The following is an 18,704-nucleotide window of genomic DNA, read 5'->3' as shown; positions in this document are numbered from 1 at the left end:
AATATCATCAAAAACTTAATACCGCTCCCCCCCCAAAAAAAAAGCATTGTAGTGCTATATAATAAAAAGAGGATATCTCCAAGTTGGTGACCTCCATCACTAACAAAGAGAAATTTGGCAACAAAATTGTGAGTAAGGTACTGAGCAAGTGACACCTAAGCTTAATTATCTACTTTATTTCAAATTAAGAGAAGCCTTAACAGGCTCTTACAATTAGCCTTGATGTTTTAAATCTTGTGAAACTGAGATTTAAAGTTAGAGAAAGAGACAAAGTTATATCTTGTTTTTCAATGAAAGCCTTGAGAGACGTAGTCATAAAAGCCTTGAGGATAAACAAAGGTCTCATAATTAGATGAGAGAATGGATAATTCTTTCACATCAGAAAGTTCACAGTATAACAAAGTCACACTTGACCAAAGAATTGAAGAAAGTAAAGCATATCTGAGGTTGATATGCCATCTGACATTGTAATAAGAGATGTATGTATCCTGAAAATATCTTTGTTAACTGCAACAATCATACATTCTCATTGGAATGGACTTTTCCATCTGTTATAAGGCTACAGACAATATTGGCTCTTGTTACAACCATAAGATGTCAGTTTACTAATGAGCAAGAAATAATTGATGTGGTTGATTTCCTACTTTTCATTCCATCATAATCAACTGCTACCATATTCTCCATATCTACCTAGCCACATTAAGACAGCTAATATTTAGCTTAAGAATTCATTTTCATGCTGAAATCAGTCATTGTACTTATGTAGGAAAATGTAAGAAGAAACCAACGATCTGTTTAAATCCTCGAATATTTTCAAATCCAAATCTGAAAAAGCAGCAACAGCAGTTGAAATTTGCAATTATTCATCACTGCAAATAAACAAATTGTTATTGTAGGTTATAACTCACCCTATGCAAACAATCATAAAAATTGGAAAAAAGTCATATTTTCTCTTGAAACTGTTCTTAATCACTTCTATATATTGTGGGTATAGAAATAACAATTTAGGAGATAATAAGTTATTAGAATTACCCTCACTAATGATTTGTTTGCTTTCAACAGATCCCCCATTTTTCAGAGAGATATTTACAAGAACTGGTCCAGATTTTACCATTTCCATACAAGACTTAAATTCATAAATTATAAAAGGCATGGCTCCAAAGAACTAACCATTAATGTCCATAAATAAATTATTACAAAAATTCATACAGAAATCACAAAAAATGACTACTAGGTAAAGTTGGGGTAAAAAAAAAAAAAAAAAAAGGAAAACATCTAAAAATCCCTTGTTTATCCATTCTCTTGGAAGAAATAGGACTCGTAGGAAGCAGTTAATAAAACTGCAAGCCACATTCAAAACACAGTATCTTGAAAGAACCCTACAGAATTAAAAAAATATTAAAGTTCTAAAAACTACTCACATGGACACTATCAGAGTTAAAATAGAGAAGTAGCTCAGAGTTCTGAAGTATGCTTACAGTGAGCAGCATAAGACTAGAGAGAGAGAGAAAAAAAAATATTTCTGATCTTTTAGAGAGATTTCCACAAGACATACTAGACAAACTAAGAAGTCAATAAGTAGGACATTTTCTGTATCAATACTCTGAGTCATTTGGTAAGAAGTATAAAGGTATTTTCAGAAAAATATTCCTAGTTAATATCCATCTAGAATAGAATCTGAAGGGAGATAAACTCTTAGAACAGATATTCCTTACCTTTTATATAGTATATGCTATCTTCCGGTGGTAGCTTAGTACTTGATGACAATCATTCTCAAAAGAAGAAATAGTGACAGTAATGAAAATGTTACAAAAAGGCAAAACATCAGGACCAGTCTCAGTAGAAATTATTTAACAGATAAACAAGATACCTAATTATCTGTTTGTTTAACAAAAGTGTGTGACTGGGATATTGCCATGATCTATTTAAAATAGGGAACATAATTGTTTTCTTAAAGGAAATCCCAAAGGTGAGGCTTTCTTTTAGGCTGTTCTGTTTCTTCCTCCATTAATAGGGTTCTAAATAAGGTGACACTAAAGCATTCTTTTTGCAAAAGCACTTTTACCATCTGAAAGAATCTTAGCAAAATCATTCGCCAAATATGTGTACTGAGAAAATACTGACTGGCTGAATTATCTTTATATTTACATCAAAAGAATAATTGAAAGAAAGTAGGGAAACGGACATGTGTCCTGGTACTTTTAATTAATATTAAGAGAGATTCAATAATATTCAAAATAGTCCAATAGTGATCTACCTTAACAATACCTAGTGTCCTAAAAATCTATCATCAAAAATTTGCTGCTTAATAGAAAAATGCCTTGAACTTGAATATTTGTGTTGCAGTCTATCTCATATTCTGTAGCAGGTCTGCTCTCAGGAATATAGTTACAAATTCTGCTAGAAATCTGGTCAGGAAATACACCAGTCCATTAGTAAGAAAAATAGAGATCAAATACAGGAGCAATAACCAAATTCATATCCTGATCTAATTAGAATATGCCCTGAATTTCAACTAAAGCATAATGCGTATGTTAATAGTCATGGGTAATAAACTCACTGTCTGAAAGCTGTCTTGTATAAAATATCTGGTTTTTTGAATAGGGGAAAAAAAAAAAAACCTCATTTGGAATGCACACTTGAGACTTTTACCAAAACATTTCAATACCATAGAAGAAGCTATTTTTAATAAACAAATAATCATTAGGAAATTTCTTTGAAATTAAACTATAATAGAAATGATGTTAGCATACAGAACTAGCCACCATACAATCTGTTGGCAACTTGGTGTTTACAGAATGACTCGAAAATCCATGTTTCAAGCAATCTTTGGGATCCTCTCATTACATCTAAAGCTTTAATTTACAATTAAATTTAATCATCAAACATACAAAACTGTAAAACAAAATTCAGTTTCGCACAAACTAACCCAAAAAGTATTGAAGAAAAGAATTTTACTTTTCTTACTTATCAAATTTCCTTATGAAGACAGGCCTCTTTAGAAGATGATAGTTGCATCTCTGAGGAAGCTCACCTGTTCATGGATGGGTCCAAACAGATAATAGATAGGGTACTGTATTCTTTATCATAGAAAACTAAATATAACATATAGATGATCCACAAAGATCCAAAATTGTAATATGGTATTCCAGGCAGAATTATTAAACCTTCAGCAAACCATAAACTACATTATGAACCTCCATCATACTATACTAGTTAACAATCTATACACCTTACATTACTAGTCAAAATCAAGCCAGTACTTGTGTTGCAGCTATTTTCAGTAGTCTAATAAGTAGTATAATAGTCTATTAATAATTCTAAAATCCAACTTTAAAGAAAATATGCTTAAGATGATGAGGATAGAGGGATTTCATATTCTCTAAAAATCTTTTTGAGCCAAATCAGAGGGAAAAATATCCTTTTCTGCATATTCCTTGGACCTTTCCTTTGTGTTTTTATTTTAATCTAGCCCCAATTGCATAATGCTTATGCAGAAGTCTTGATGCCATTCTACCATGTTTCCTGATTTCTTATCATATGACTCTGCCAATTCCTTAACATGAACATGTTTGTTTCAACAATATTACCATCTGTCAAGGATCCAGATTGAAAATTCTGAAAATAACTCATAATCTCAAAGTATCAGGATTAACAACGGCTCTTTCCAATACTATGCTTGATGAAACTGTTCTCTATTGTTGTCAGAAAATCAAACCACCAATAGCTTAATCTGCAGTGTCAAGAATTTTCTTTATCATTATTATAGTTTTATAAATAGCATTCACTATTATATATACATATTATATTGACTACCTTATAATTATAATGATATAATTTATATTGTATCCTTATCATTTTAATGATGTAACTTAATTTTGGTAATTTGCTATTATGGAACAATTTGTCATTGCTACCATCTGTTTTAATGCCACAGCTATCTGTTATGACTCAATGGTTTGTTGCTTTGTTGTAACTACTTTGTATTTAATTTGTGTTGAAGTTCTTAAATGGGCCAACTTGATGAACTCAATTGTTATCAGCCCCATGCAAACATATGATCTATAAAATCGGACCATTGCTATTTCCTCATATATAGCAAATTGACATCTAAAGAACTGATTATAAGTGTCCTGTATTTTTGCTTTTGATTTTAAAAGTGCATCAGTGTCCATTTGCCTTAGATCACCCGCTGGAGTGTAGTATTTTTTTTGGTAGGAGGAAATTAATAGAAATATAAAAATGTCATTTAGTCAACAATATCTGAGCTAAAAACATAACAAGAATTGCTATCAGTCTGTTGATTATCCAATTTATAAGAAATTTTGAGTACAATTATTTGCACCAATCTTCGATTTCCTTTGATTGTAGTGTGAATTTTCTTTTTTGCTAAAATTAAAGTTTTGGATATTGATGGATTTTGTTCTTTTCACTTGTGCATCCTAAAGTTCTACAGAATGCTGTTTCAAGTTCATTGCCTTAGAGGGAGATATATTATAACTATATATTATTTGTGATTCTTTTACAAATGATATGTAAGTGGGTATTTAGTCAGTCACTGCTTATTAGTAAATGGCTCTCTTATCAGCATGTTGCTGTAAATGTGACAATTAATTATATCTGTGAAATATTCAAATCAGTGATTGTTTACATGACAAATATTGCATATTGTATTTAAAATTTTGAATATATTAGCTTAATGATACTAATTGTAATTTCTTTTCCAGTGGAATTTTAATCCCACCATGGAATCAAAACCTGTTATTCCAAGTAAAGCTCGTACATCACGTTCAATTATACAAGTAGATGAAGATGTACATTTAATACTAGATGATAGTGATGTAGATATCTCAGTTGCCACACCCAGTCAAAAATCTATTGAACTGCCTCGCAAAACATATTCAAAGAGAAATCCTATTGTATACCAACCTGTTACAGCTCATGAAACTTCTAACAGACTTGATGCTTTTTTAAACCATGGTGCCAGTTCTTCTATTTCAAAGAATTCTCTTTTACCTCCAGGGAATAAGAATTTGTTAAGGAAAAGGAAGAAGGATATAGAGCCTATATTTTCTAAAAGCCCAGCCCCAAAGAAATCAGTCAGGAGGAACACATCATTTAAGTATCGGAATATATCACAAAGCAATACTCCAAAAGATTCAAGGCCATCTACCAGTAAGTCTTTCAATCTTGTGCCCGTGAAACATGAAGGTTCTTCTGATTCCGAGATAGAAATATTGTCAGTTAAGTTATCTTCGTCTGTTGAAAAGTCTACCAATGGTACAATGAAGAAGTTCTCAAATAATAATAATAATCTGAATAACAAGAAAAGCAACAAATGTTTTGAATCTATGGCAAAGAAAGAATTGCTGATAAATGAAGCTGAAATAGCACCTTTTGTGCCTATTAATCCTATATTTCCAGATCCACCTAACAGAGCTAACTCAATGAGGTGGCTCAATGCAAATGGCACTGTTGCAGTTCCTGGCTATTCTCAGGGGTTCTCCCCCAGTACAATAAAACCCCAGATTAGGTCGGAGAATGGGAGTGTGTCAGCCGAAAAAAGTAATTCACTTCTTTCGTTGGACATGAAATTTTCCAATGATAAAAAGTCAAAAGGAAAAAGAGAATTGAAAGGTTTGTATGAAAACCTTAATGAAATATCCTGGGCCCATGAGACTAGTTTCAAAAATTTACTACGGAGTCCTGATTACATCCGCCATTCAGAACGTAGCACTGGAAGAATTGCTGGAACTGGGAAGAATTTGAGAAAACTCAAACCTCAAACACAACCTCAGACTGAGAGGAAAAAGCGCGAAACAGCTGCAAGTCTTCTTGCTCGCAAAAAAAGTAAATTGGCTCGGTTAAATCACACACAGAAAGAGAAACAAGCTGTCAGAGAGAAATTATTATCCAGAACACAAAATAAGAAGGAGGGAAAACAAGCTCAAATTATTAATAAGAAAAAAGTTATTCCCAAGTTGAAGTCTACTACAGCACGTGAATCCTCTGATGATGACAGCGTGCGGTACAAACTTGCATCTTGTCCACCAAAGCTGAAACAGAGTACAGTTACAAAAACCAAAACTGTTGGAACTAAAACGAAATTGAGCAATGGACTCAAAATAAAGACTGAACCTTCAAAGTTAAATTCTGATGCTCAAAAGGTTAAATCTAATATATTTAAATTAAAACCTGACAAACCCAAAACAAAATTAGATGTAGCAAAAGTAAAAAATTATGTTCCAATAATGAAATATGATAATTCTCCGCCTTCAACTAGTGGCTTACAAAGTGGGGCTTCAAGTAGCAAGGGCATGTCCCACAACAAGTCTGCTGATATGAGAAGCAGTTTGAAAAAGTCTAACTTTCCGCCAGAAATGCAGTTTTTTCAAAGCATGATGGATGCAGATAATTCTCGCTATTCTGCCGCAGCGAAAGGAAATGATGTATGGGTAATGTTGCAGCCTTTAGAAAATACCAAACTGTGGAGTGCTGATTTCTATGAAGAATTTAGAAAATATTTATTAGATCAAGCTTTATGTAAAGGTAATAAATTCTTTTTACTTGTTTTCTTTTATACATGAAGTAAATTAATATTGTTATCATATTGATTTACCTCAGCATGACATTTATATTTAAGGTTCATTTTCATGCTTGTTAAATGGATTGAGTCATGATACACTCTAATACAATCAAATGAATTATTGTTTTAAAAAAAAGTTTTGAAGTTTATTTCATGTATAAAAATTTACAAAGCATATTAACAGATTTATTTGTTGAATACCTGATGACAGATTATGGTTAGTTCATTATATTGGGTGTCAGAAGAATTTTTATGGAATGAATTTTATTTTTATGGTTGCCTATCTGAAAATGATTAAGAATAGTAAGTATATCAGTCATTTCTGGTGTATAAAATTTGATATTTATTTTAGATTTGCTATTATTTAATAACTACTTGCAGGTAAATAATTAAAATAATGTTGATCTAAGAATAGGTAAGTAATTAAAATAATGCTAATCACAAAGAATAGCTTGTCCTGTCTTGCCAACTTAATGCAAAAATTAATTGACCTGACTGTAGCAGATAATAATACAGGATCTGTGGACAATGCAAGAGAGATATCCATTATAGACATCTCTTACACTAAATCATGACCAAGTATTTTTTTTTTTTTAATCTACATCAATGATTTTTAATGAGCCTACTTATTGTTAAGCCACCTCCTTGGAAGCTAATAACCTGCTTCTTTCTATGGCAACATTTTGTTCTTATACTTAAGGTAATCCCCCCTTTTCCCATTTAGAGGGTAGGGTTATCTCACAAAGAACTCTTGCTCATGGAAGATTATTTTATTACTGATGGTACAACATAGTCATATTCTGCTAATATATTTTGCCACATTAATTAAAATTTCTTGTTTACATAAAATTTCTTTATCATTGATTAACAGTACCAGATGTTTAGTGCCATGACAATTCTCCTTCCCTCTATTCCAATTACATGTGAGATGTTTTTGATTGGTTATCCTTGCAATGAAAAAATGGAAAAGAATGGATGACATAAATATTATAATAACTGCTGTATTTGGCAATATTGTTTTTTTTAAATTAAAATGTTTTTAACCGGAACAAAACAGTGCAAGACAAATCTTGAGGATTTGTCCAACTTGAATCCTTCCTTAGATCTATTGGTTATATTCATACTGGGAATAATTTGATTAACATTATTGAAAAATACAAAAACATTTACAATTTTTTAAATTTTTATTTAAAAAATATTCTTTTTTCTTAGGTTATTTGTATTTGAAATATTAGTAAACTCACTGTTTGTGTTAAATTACAAAAAATAGATACTTATATAGAATCAAACTTGTCCTTAACAGCATATAATAATGGATGAAAATCCCCTGGCACAAGTTGTTATCTTGGTTGTTTTTAAATACTAAGCATTTCCTTTTTTTTTTTTTTTTTCATTTGCAACTGTAAAGAAGGAATCTTAAAACTGTTGTTAGGTTAACAGTTGAATTTATACTACAGTTGACTGAGTTATCAGTTACATGCTATCATCATGTTCAGGTACTAAATTTTAAGATTATGCTATGAATTTGGATGAAGATATTTTGAGTTTTCCCATTGCATGAAACTCATCACAGTAAACTTTTTTGTGTGATATACATGACATATTTCTATGAAAAAAGTGGCTTTAAGTATTTTTGCAATTGAATTTAATCATTCTAGAAATTAATTTTCATTTATGGAATAACTATACAATATTTTTAATCTCAAGCATTTTTTGTAGAAATTTGTTTGTTATATTGTTCAATTCATCATACTAATTTTATTTCTCAACGTTTATGTATGACACAGTTCATTTTTTAAATTCATTTTTCGTAGCATGATAGTATCTAAAGTTATTTCTATAACTAGCCATATGTGAGGAAATATGGCAAATCAACACCATGCTTGCTCTCAGTGACTTACATCTCTTTTTTTGAATAGCTTGTCACAGTTTTCTGAGTAAAGCTAATCAAATCAATTTCTGTGCTAGTACAATTCTTCTAGAGTGCTTGGAAATGCTAAAGTGTTTACCATGCTGTAATTTTTGTTTAATCTCGAAATTAAAATGAGCAACTCATATTTCATTGCTTCTGATGATCCTTTTGAGTAACACCACTGTCAACTCAGTATCTCTGTCTCAGTAATAAAGTGGTCTATATTAACCATATGTTTGTTTTTGTGTTGTTTGGCACTCTGTACATCCTAGAGCAACAAACGCTTTGTGACAATTTGACGAAATAGGAATATTTGGATTTTGGATATATTCAGCATTCTGTATTTTTTCCAGAAGTTCTAGATTTGAAAAAGTAAAAAAATTCAGAAATTTCCATCTTAATTTTCAAATTCCGTTTTAGAGCAAATATATCCCCCAAAAGATTGATAATGGATAATAGAATAATATTTTATCTGTAAAAATGCAAATTATTATTTTTTAAAATGTTTATTTTGAAATACTCAAAAAACAAAATGAAGAGCTATTGTATAAATCAAAACTTGGATTTGATCATACTTCAATTGTTAAAAAATAAATGAATAAAAAGTTTAAATAATAATAATAATAATAATTTTTCACCTACTAAAAACTGTCGTGCTAAACTTGCACATATATTTTTGATGTTCAAATTTCCTCAAATATATTTAGTGCTGTTTTAAATAAGAATAAAACTCTTGAAAGGATTTCTTAAAATGTACTTTTGGTAACTAGCATTACTTTAAGAAGTTGATTGGGATTTGCTTTATTTCGCTCTTCCACAACTTTTTCGTAAAAACTTTCCAAAGATGCATTAGTGCCGGGCATACATCAAATATTATTATACGACAGCTGTTGCAAATATTTATAAGTTTATGCGAATTCTGAATTATACATTAATTATATTAATGTTTATAAGATTTAGATTATTGAAGTGTTTGGGCAATTTTGTCTTATCAGCATTCCTATGTTTGTCCTTTTATTTGTTGTGAGTGAAAGGAGCGGAAATAAGTGAATGCTTATCAAATACTTAATCTTAGTTACAATTATTAAATCCTTTTTCTAATCAATCAGTATGTACCTATACTTAAAATTTCTTCCCATGTAAATATTGGGTTAAATTTGCACGCACAAATATTCTAATTCTTCATACAACAAAATCCACTGATCGAAGTATTTTTAATGTAATTCATACACTGACGGTGGGGGGGGGGATCCCAACACGAAGAAAGAGTTGTGCTAAATAAACAAAATTTAGTATTTATATTGATGCATATAATATCAATATATATTTATATAGACACATTGATCTATTATATTGATGCATAAATATGGCATGAGTAGTGCCACTGTGCGAATCAAGTTGGCTTTAAATATGTACTGTAAAATTAGTGAGCTTTATTTATGGTTGAAAGTGCACGTAGTGAGTGGATGTTAATCAAGAATGCTTTTAAGAAGACGAAGAAGCCATTATCAACTGTTCACTGAGTTTGAACGAGGTCGTGTAATAGAGCTGCGAAAAGATGAATTCCCCCCCCCCCCCCCGCGATATTGCAGAAAGACATGGTTGAAATGCCTCTGTGCACGATTGGCGGCAGCAATGGTCAAGGGAAGGTACTGCCTCATGAATGTCGGGTTCCGGGCAGCCACATGGTGCTTCTGAGAGGGAAGATCTCCGTGTTCATCGTTTGTCTGTGGTGGAATATACTGCGTCTACGATAGTAATTCGACCAGCAGTTGGCACCACAGTGATATAACAAGCTATTAAAAATCGGTTACTTCAAGGACAGCTCCGAGCCAGACGCCCTATTGCGTGAATTCTACTGACACCAAACCATTGTCGTTTGCGACCTGAGTGGTGTCAATCTAGAGCTCATTGGTGGGATGGAGTGAAGGTCTGTTGTGTTTTTTGATAAAAGATGGCTCTGCATATGTGTCATTGATGGGTACTTGTTGGTTAGAAGGAGGCCAGGTGAATGTCTGCAAGCAACCTGTCTGTCGCCTAGATGCACTGAACCTACACTTAGTCTTGGGAACAATTTCGTATAATAGCAGGAACGTTATCGTTGTTATCTCAAACACCGTGAATGTAAATTTATATGTCAGTCTCATGATTCATCCTGTTGTGTTGCCATCCATGAACAGCATTCAAGAAGGGTTTCCCAACAAGATAATGCTCGCCGTCATTCCGCTATTGTAAATTAACATCCTCTACAGAGTGCCGGCATGTTGCCTTGGCCAGGTACATCACCAAATATATCAAATCGAGCAAGTATGAGACATCATTGGACAACTCTAGCGCCGTTTACAACCAGCATTAACTGTGCCTGTATTGCCGATTAAGTGCAGCAGACATGCGACTCCATCCCACAAACTGACATCCGGCACGTGTATGACAGAATGCATGCATGTTTGCATTCAAATTTCTTGCGGATATACCGTTTATTAATGCACCAGCATTTCGCATTTGAAATGGTTTCTCTCGTGCTAACATTAACTTATGATCTTGAAACTTTAATTAAATATGTTACATAGACAAATGTATTGCCGAAATTTCATTACTTTACAATAATTTTTTTTCTTGGTGTTGGGATTTTTTTTTTCCTTCAGTGTAGAAATCCTCAGTTCTGGTTTTTATATAATCATGGTCACAACCTCTGTAGCCATTTTTCATGAAATTTTGCAATTAAATTACGAACGAAGGAATATTTTTTCAATGCCAAACTGTCTTCATATTTGTTTTCTTTGCAGTTTCATTTACGAAATACTTTGAATTGTAACAGAGTTTGACAGAACTATAATAGTATTTATATTGTTACAAACCTGTGATGTTGCTACGCAGCATGGTTTGTTAGTCATTGGAAAGACCATTTTACGATCAGCTCTGTTGGGTGCTGATCGGGTGCCGCGTCAGAGCTTGGCGATAAATGTGGCGTCAAAAATAGATATTACTGGAAACTTCCAGAATTTTAGCAATTGAGCTAATAGGAACCGAGATATGACTGATTGGTCCAGAACCTTCTCCGTCTGTCTCCCGGGAACTATAAAAGGCCTGCAGTCTCAAGCTGCAGTCAATCGAGGATCGCGGAGCAGCGGCGGAATATTTGAATCAGGCCAGCGAAGAGCAAGCGTTGTGTGGAGAATTGAGCTGTGTGCCGAATCCTGGTGTTTATTGTGGAAACAACATCGAGTCGTGTGAGGAGTAACCAGTCGTGTAGTAGTGAGTCGGCAGTTGGATACAGCTAAAGCAAGGAGGCAGTGGTGAATTGCAGACATTTGGAGAGACCGTAGAGTGTAGCTACGGGGATTCCCTCTTTCTGTTGAATTCTGTTTGACCGCTTTGTGTGCTGTGATTGCTATTACTACGGATTACTATTTGTGGGCTACAGTTTGTTGTAGTGTGCTACTGTGTATTGTCTGTATATTGCTGTCCTTGTATTAGTGTCTTCGTGTTCAATAAACGTCATCGTTTGTTACTAAAAGACTCTTTAATTTATCGACCAACAACTATATTTATATATACAGGGTGCATAGGAAAATCCCTTTAATCTGAAAATACTTATGAACAGAGATGGCTGCACCTATGCAAGTAAGGTAACGGTATAGTAAAGCGACTACGCCCGACCTAATGCAAATGACAGCAGCACCCCACTGGCCAAATTTAGAAGATAGTATTGCAAATCGAAAACTAAAAGAGATAGAGCAAAATTTATAGTTAGAAAGTTTTAGAGCATCAATTAGTTAATATAAACGACATTTGGTTCATAAGGATAAGGTAAATTATCGCCTGTATACCCCAAAATGTCCGAAATCGATGCATTCTATTTTGTGTAAACGTTTGAAAGGAATAGTCAGAAGTACGAAGAAATACGCACGATTTCTTGTAGAAATATGTACTTACGTCTATACATTTTGATAACATCATCCTCAAAAAGGACAATTATTAACAAAGACAATCATCACAATAAGACTTATTGTGACCAAAAGTTAATATTGAGTATGTTTGAAAAGTTCGCCGTTGCTCGTGATACACGTTTGTATTCGTGAGAGTAATTCTACATGCACGTTTCTCAGTATGGAAGGTGTCACACTATTGCAAGCAATCGTAGATCCAGCAGACTTGTAATTGGAGTCGCATAATCCTGATCTTTTATGCAACCCCACAGGAAGAAATACATTGGTCCGGTGATCGTGGAGGCTATCACCATATCCGATAATTTATTGCCCAAAACAATCTTTGAGAAAGCTTCACACACACTTACCTTGTGTACAGGGACACTGTCATGTTGAAACCACAAGTCCTGTAATGAAGGTAGGGTAATATCATCTAAAGAGTCAGATATGATATCCCGTTATAGTTGGAGGTACTTCCGTCGTTTAATGTGCCTTCGTAAAATACAGGTCCCAGTAAGCGTTCCTTCCAGATACCGCACCGTACGTTATGGACCAGCATACTTGGTGTTTGGTGGATTGTCTCCACTAGGATTTTCCAATACCCAGTAATGGACATTGTGTAGGTTTAGTACTCTGGTACGTTTAACTAGTGCTTCATCCGATCAAGCATTGGTGGTAAAAAGAAAATCTGAGTTATCTTCTACATTAATCAACGCACAGTTGCACCATTCAAATCAACGCTCATTATTCCGTGGCAATAGTACTTGCTGCAGAGTGACACGATAGAATGTGCATGTAGACCATGCAGTATTTGCCTTACTCATGCCCATGTTAAGTCACGAACCATGCTGATCTCTTATGTACTGTTGTGTGGGTGGGTTAATGCGTCTGCGAAAATACTCGCTGTTATTATACGCATACCTGAACTCACTGATCTGTCAGAACACAGACGACTTTTAGTGGTTCCTATATCTCTGAGCCATCACACTACACTTGCGATGGTAACTACACTTAGATATGGCCCAGCTGGAAAACGAACGGCTTACTCCCGTGCAGCATGTGTTACATTTTGTCGGCATTCTCTGTAAATAAGCACCATCTCGCACTAGTCAGTAAAGCTTGCCATTATTACATAGCTCCAAAATTCTAACTCCAAACTACAAGAAAAGATTATTTTTAATACATTTCTTTAAGAAATGTTCCTTTTATAGGGTTCTTATTCATTTAGGATGATTCAAAATTCCATTTATGTTGTATCTCTAAAAAAAGAATACTTATTTTCAACCTTCTCTAGGCAACAATTGAGATTGCCACAACATGGAAAATAAAAGTTTTAAAATAAAAACACTGGCACATTTGGAATAAAATTATCGTCTGCCATCGATAATTTTATGTTTTGAGATTATGCTATTTATACCAAGCGAGCGTCAACACCTTTTTAAATAAAAATGTTTAATGCATTGGAAATTAAAGTTGTACAAACATGATACAATCTGCATTTGCGTACTACTACATTTCTAAAATGTGAATATGCAGAGTAGAATCGTCGTGCATTGATTTCGGACATTTTGGGGTATGCAAGAGATAGTTTATCTTATCCATGTGAACAAATGTATTTCGTACTAATTGATGTTATGAAACTTTTATTGGAAATTTTGCTCTGTCTCTTTTCATTTTCGATTTGCAATTGTTATCTTCCAAATATTGCCACTAGGAGCGCTGACGTTTGTATTAGATCGGGCGTTGTCGCTTTACTATACCATTAGCTGAGCTCTTTTCGTTCCCAAGTATTTTCATGTTAAAGGGATTTTCATATGTACTCTGTATAATATGTATGGCTCTGAGTTAAGGTTTTTCTTAGAAAAAGATTCCATAATATTATTTGGATATATATAAATATCAAAAGCAGTTTTTTTTTTAATGTCTTTAAATTCTTTCTCAAAGGATAAGTGCTAGCTATCTTAATTTGCTACAAGATAATGATTTTTGGTATTCTGTGACATCTTTATTACAAAGTTCTTTCAGATCTTTCACGCTAATAATGAATATATAGGGTGATTATAAACAAAGTAACCGTATGCAGATCCCTCTAGAACCTGTTTAGCCTATCGAATTTTGATGAAACTTTTTATATAAACAAGGAACTAATTTAAAAAAATAGTTCAAATTTTGACCACCAAGGGTCGCATAAAGAAAGAAAAAATTTATTGGAATCGATAAAATTTATTCTATTACAGAATGTACTCGACGTGTGCTCCATTGGCACTAAGTACTTGTTGGAAGCGCATTATAGAGTGTTTAATGGTAGCATAAAAGAACCTCTCGAAGGAATTCAACAACATTGCATGTATTACTGGCTTTCAACTCAGTTCTAATTTCTCCTCCACAACCCCGTCTTTTAGGAATTCCCACAACAGGAATCACAGGGATTTCAGTCGGATAAACGAGGAGGCCAGGTATCCAGAAAGTATCTGCATATTACACGATTCTCTCCAAAGTTAGCACGAAGCAGTTCTTTGATATGGTACTAAATATGGCGAGTTAACTCCATCTTGCATGAAGGCAGTAGTCTGAAAACATTGACCTGCTGCCGAAGGAGTTACTGTACCTGCACTCGTGACAGAGCACGTTTTAGAGCCTTGAGGAGTGAGACTCAAAGAAAAATGGTTCGAGGATAAAATCAGCAGTAAATCCACACCATGCAGTCACGTAATCAGAATGTAATGGTTGTTGGTGCAGGGCATTAGGAATTTAAGACCCCATTTTCAGCAATTTCGATTATTCATTGCTGCATCTAAAGAAAAATGCGCTTCATCTGATCATAGAATTTGCCGAGACCACGCGTCATCAACTTCCATTCTCGCAAAAAATCGGCAAACAAATTCATAGCATATTTGGTGGTTTTGAGGTTGCAGTATTTGCACCACGTGGATCTTATACGAATACCATTTTTTAATGCATCGGAGAATTTTTCGTACTGTCGACCACGGAATCGACAACTCACGTTACACCGATTGAGCTTTTGCTGAAGAATAGCTGGAACTTGAAGCTCTTTCGGTCACGGCAGTAGCGGCTTCTTCGAAAGCTTCATTCCACCCGTAAAGTGCCATCTGGTAGTCAAAATATGAAATGTTTCATCAAAATCCGATAGGTGGAATGGGTTCTAAAGGGATCTGGATAGAGTCACTTTAATATAACTACCATGTATATAAATGTAAATATAATTTCACAATAATGTATTCAAGATCTATAAATGCACTATCTAGCTGTTTTAAATGTGGATTATATGAGGTCTACATTCCGTTTCTACACATGTTTGTATTTTACATTCATAGCATTTTAACATTTTATTTGTTGAAACATAGTCGATGTTACAGTTCTTGCCCAAAAGCCCATAAACTAAAAGCCCCAAATAAACTATCGGTGTTCTTAACAAGATAGATTTAGTTTGCTTAAACATTATTGGCGACTTTGTCTTTTCAGTCTTCCAAAATTATAGTCAGTTTTATCTCCTCAAAATATTTCGATTTTTGAAATTAAATTATTTTTCTTCAATATTCTCATTCGTTAACTGATAATAGTGTTTGATGTTTCACCTGTTTTGTCTTGGATTTCTTAAAGTACTTTAAAGATGTACTTTCGTATGGTATTTCTTTGACCTAAATTTGAAACATCAGGTGCTTCAAAGTTGCTTTGAATCCATTCTCTTAAAAGAATCATCAAAGAATTCGAAACATTAGAGCGATCGGAATTTTTAAATGTTCTTCATTTCATTTTTAAGACAGAAGATTTTTTTTAAACAAGGCATTAGAATATGAAATTAAAATTCGAAGCATTTAATAAAAAATTAATAAAGTATCATCAATCAATTGTTAATCAAATATTTCTAAGAAAACGTTGAACATAATTTATAATTTTAAATAAACTTAAAAAAACTTGTATAATTTTCGTTGCAGTTATTTATTGAATTATAACACACACACACACACACACACACACACACACACACACACACACACACACACACACATTATAGTTATGAATTGTTGCTTCCCAGCACAGTTCCATCGCATGAAAGATCTTTTCACGATCAGCTATTTTGTATCCTGAATTTTTGAAGAATTTTTGTGAAAGGACCAATAGGAGACGAGCTATGCTTGATTCTTCGAGAACCTTCTCTATCCTGCTCCTTAAGCCTTAAAGTCGAAGTGAGTCAACGGCGAATTATATTCTGTTTCACCCTAACTTGGCAGTATTGTAAAAGGTAGAAAATGTGACGCTCCGCGTTGGGAAAGAGTTCCCCATTAATTCCGACTTTAAAATAGTTAAAATGCGCAGAAATTTATCAAATAATATCATAAATTACAGAAATCCTTTTTTTATCAATATGTATTTAACATTATTCTCAAGTTAGAAGTGCTTATCTGTTAAGTATTTTGTAAATAAAGCGAACGATTAAAACTAAAAGATTGACATAATGAATTCCACTTTGGCTAGAACCGGTCTTCAAGGTCAAATATTTGGCGCGCTTTTCTTTTACGTCTCCGCCAACTCAGCTTCATTCAGTTCGCAATCCTTATCATCTTTCGTACTTTTTTATTCTCGCTTTTTTAGCAGCTGATATTTTTGATACTATTAATCGCATTAGTAGTTATTAGTTTTGTTTGGTGAATATTTATTTGATTCGTCATTTCTATTAACTTCTAAAATGTTTGAAAAATAGAAAGTCTTTTCACCGACTACGCTGTGCACGCCTTCAAGACGAGTGAAACCAACAAAAAGTGCAACATGTAAAAGCATATTAAATGTTTATTCTCGACTCCGAGAAAACCCTTAAGATTCTATCAGTCAAATCGTTGATAAAGTTTCGCATCTTACAGATGTTTCCCAATGAACAGTTTTCCTTTTGAAAAAAGAAATAAAGGCATCCTTTAAGTACCCCTGGAAAGAAGCGACCAGGCTCAGTAGATAAATATTCAGGTCTTGTAAAATATGATGATTTTACATTAATCTGTATTTGACGAAAAATCCGTGCATTTTTTTCGCAGAAATGAGATCCCAACATTAGATAAAGTTTTAAAAGATGTGAACGATGATACAGATATCTTTTCGAAAAACATTAGCCGAACTACGCTTTACAGAATATTGAAAGATATATTATTTTCTTTTGAGAAACGGTGAAACGAAATGAAATAACTTTAACGATTTATTAAAATAATGTGTCAATAATATTGAAAAAATAATGAAAATAAGGAAACAATTAATTCTCCGATAAAGTGATAATATGATAAAGTAAATAAATTTTGCCAGCGATCTGCATTTCTAGTAACTTTGTACTTTAAAGTAACCCTGTTCCCCTGACGACGACTGCGATTCGGCATGCCTAGAATATACACTACTGCCAAGTTAGGGTGAAACAGAGTATAGTTGGATAAGTCCAGCGAAGCGCAAACGTTGAATGGAGCTCAAGTTATTGGTGAATTTAGCTGCATGCCGAATCTTGGAGTTTATTATTGAGGCAACATTGAGTCGTATGTGGAGTAGCCAGTCATATAGATAGTGAGTCGGCAGTTGAGTACAACTAAAGCAAGGAGACAGTGGACAATAGCAGACGTTTGGCGAGACTTTAATAAATAGCTACTTAGATTCCCTCCTCCTGCTAAATTTTGACTGCTTGCTTTGTGTGCTTTGATTTTGATCACTACCAATTACTGCTTGTGGGTTACTGTTTAGTGTAAATGCTGCTATGTGTTGCTTTTGTACGTCTTGGCTGCGTATTTGTGTCTTTGTGTTAATAAATAAGTTATTTGTTATTGAGGCCTGTTGATTGTGTCACCATTCACCCACTACAAGTAAACCCGTTCGAGTTTTAGCGGAATTTGATTTCCGTAACTATAATATATATATAAAATCTTGCATTTTCAGGCTTGGAATATTAAATATGCATTTATATAAAAGTAAGCCATATAAAAATGCACAAGATCTCACATTTTACCTTGAAAATCGGTATAGTAGATATTTAGGGGAAAGACCAGAAATTGATGAAAAATAAAATGATTTTGAAAACCTCCTTTTCTTAAAAGGCAGATAATATTTTGTAGATTTTATCAGTCGTTAAGTTTGCTTTGCGGAATACTTATATTCATTTTAGTAAAGCAATAAAAGTTTTTAAAAATTTCAAAATTGTCGCAATTTTTTTCATTTATAAAATGCCGGATTTTCAATCAAATTTTACGAAATTTATGTGGAAAAAATATTTTTAAAACGTTATATTAAT

General features: G+C 33.4%; 1 protein-coding gene across 2 annotated transcripts in view; it reads left to right on the top strand.

The window, feature by feature from the left end:
• Nucleotides 1-18,704, top strand: part of LOC129988211 (uncharacterized) — a 74,138-nt gene that overhangs the window by 23,526 nt on the left and 31,908 nt on the right. For both annotated transcript variants that reach the window (XM_056096376.1, XM_056096375.1), the window contains exon 2: nt 4,728-6,549. In XM_056096376.1, the coding sequence (XP_055952351.1) occupies nt 4,746-6,549 (1,804 nt within the window). In that variant the 5' untranslated portion in view covers nt 4,728-4,745. The remainder of the gene's footprint in view (nt 1-4,727; nt 6,550-18,704) is intronic.

This window comes from Argiope bruennichi, chromosome 10 (assembly GCF_947563725.1).
Source record: "Argiope bruennichi chromosome 10, qqArgBrue1.1, whole genome shotgun sequence".
Taxonomy (NCBI): Eukaryota; Metazoa; Arthropoda; class Arachnida; order Araneae; family Araneidae; genus Argiope; species Argiope bruennichi.
The sequence above is the reverse complement of the archived record's forward strand: the minus strand, read 5'-3'. Positions and strand labels throughout refer to the sequence as shown.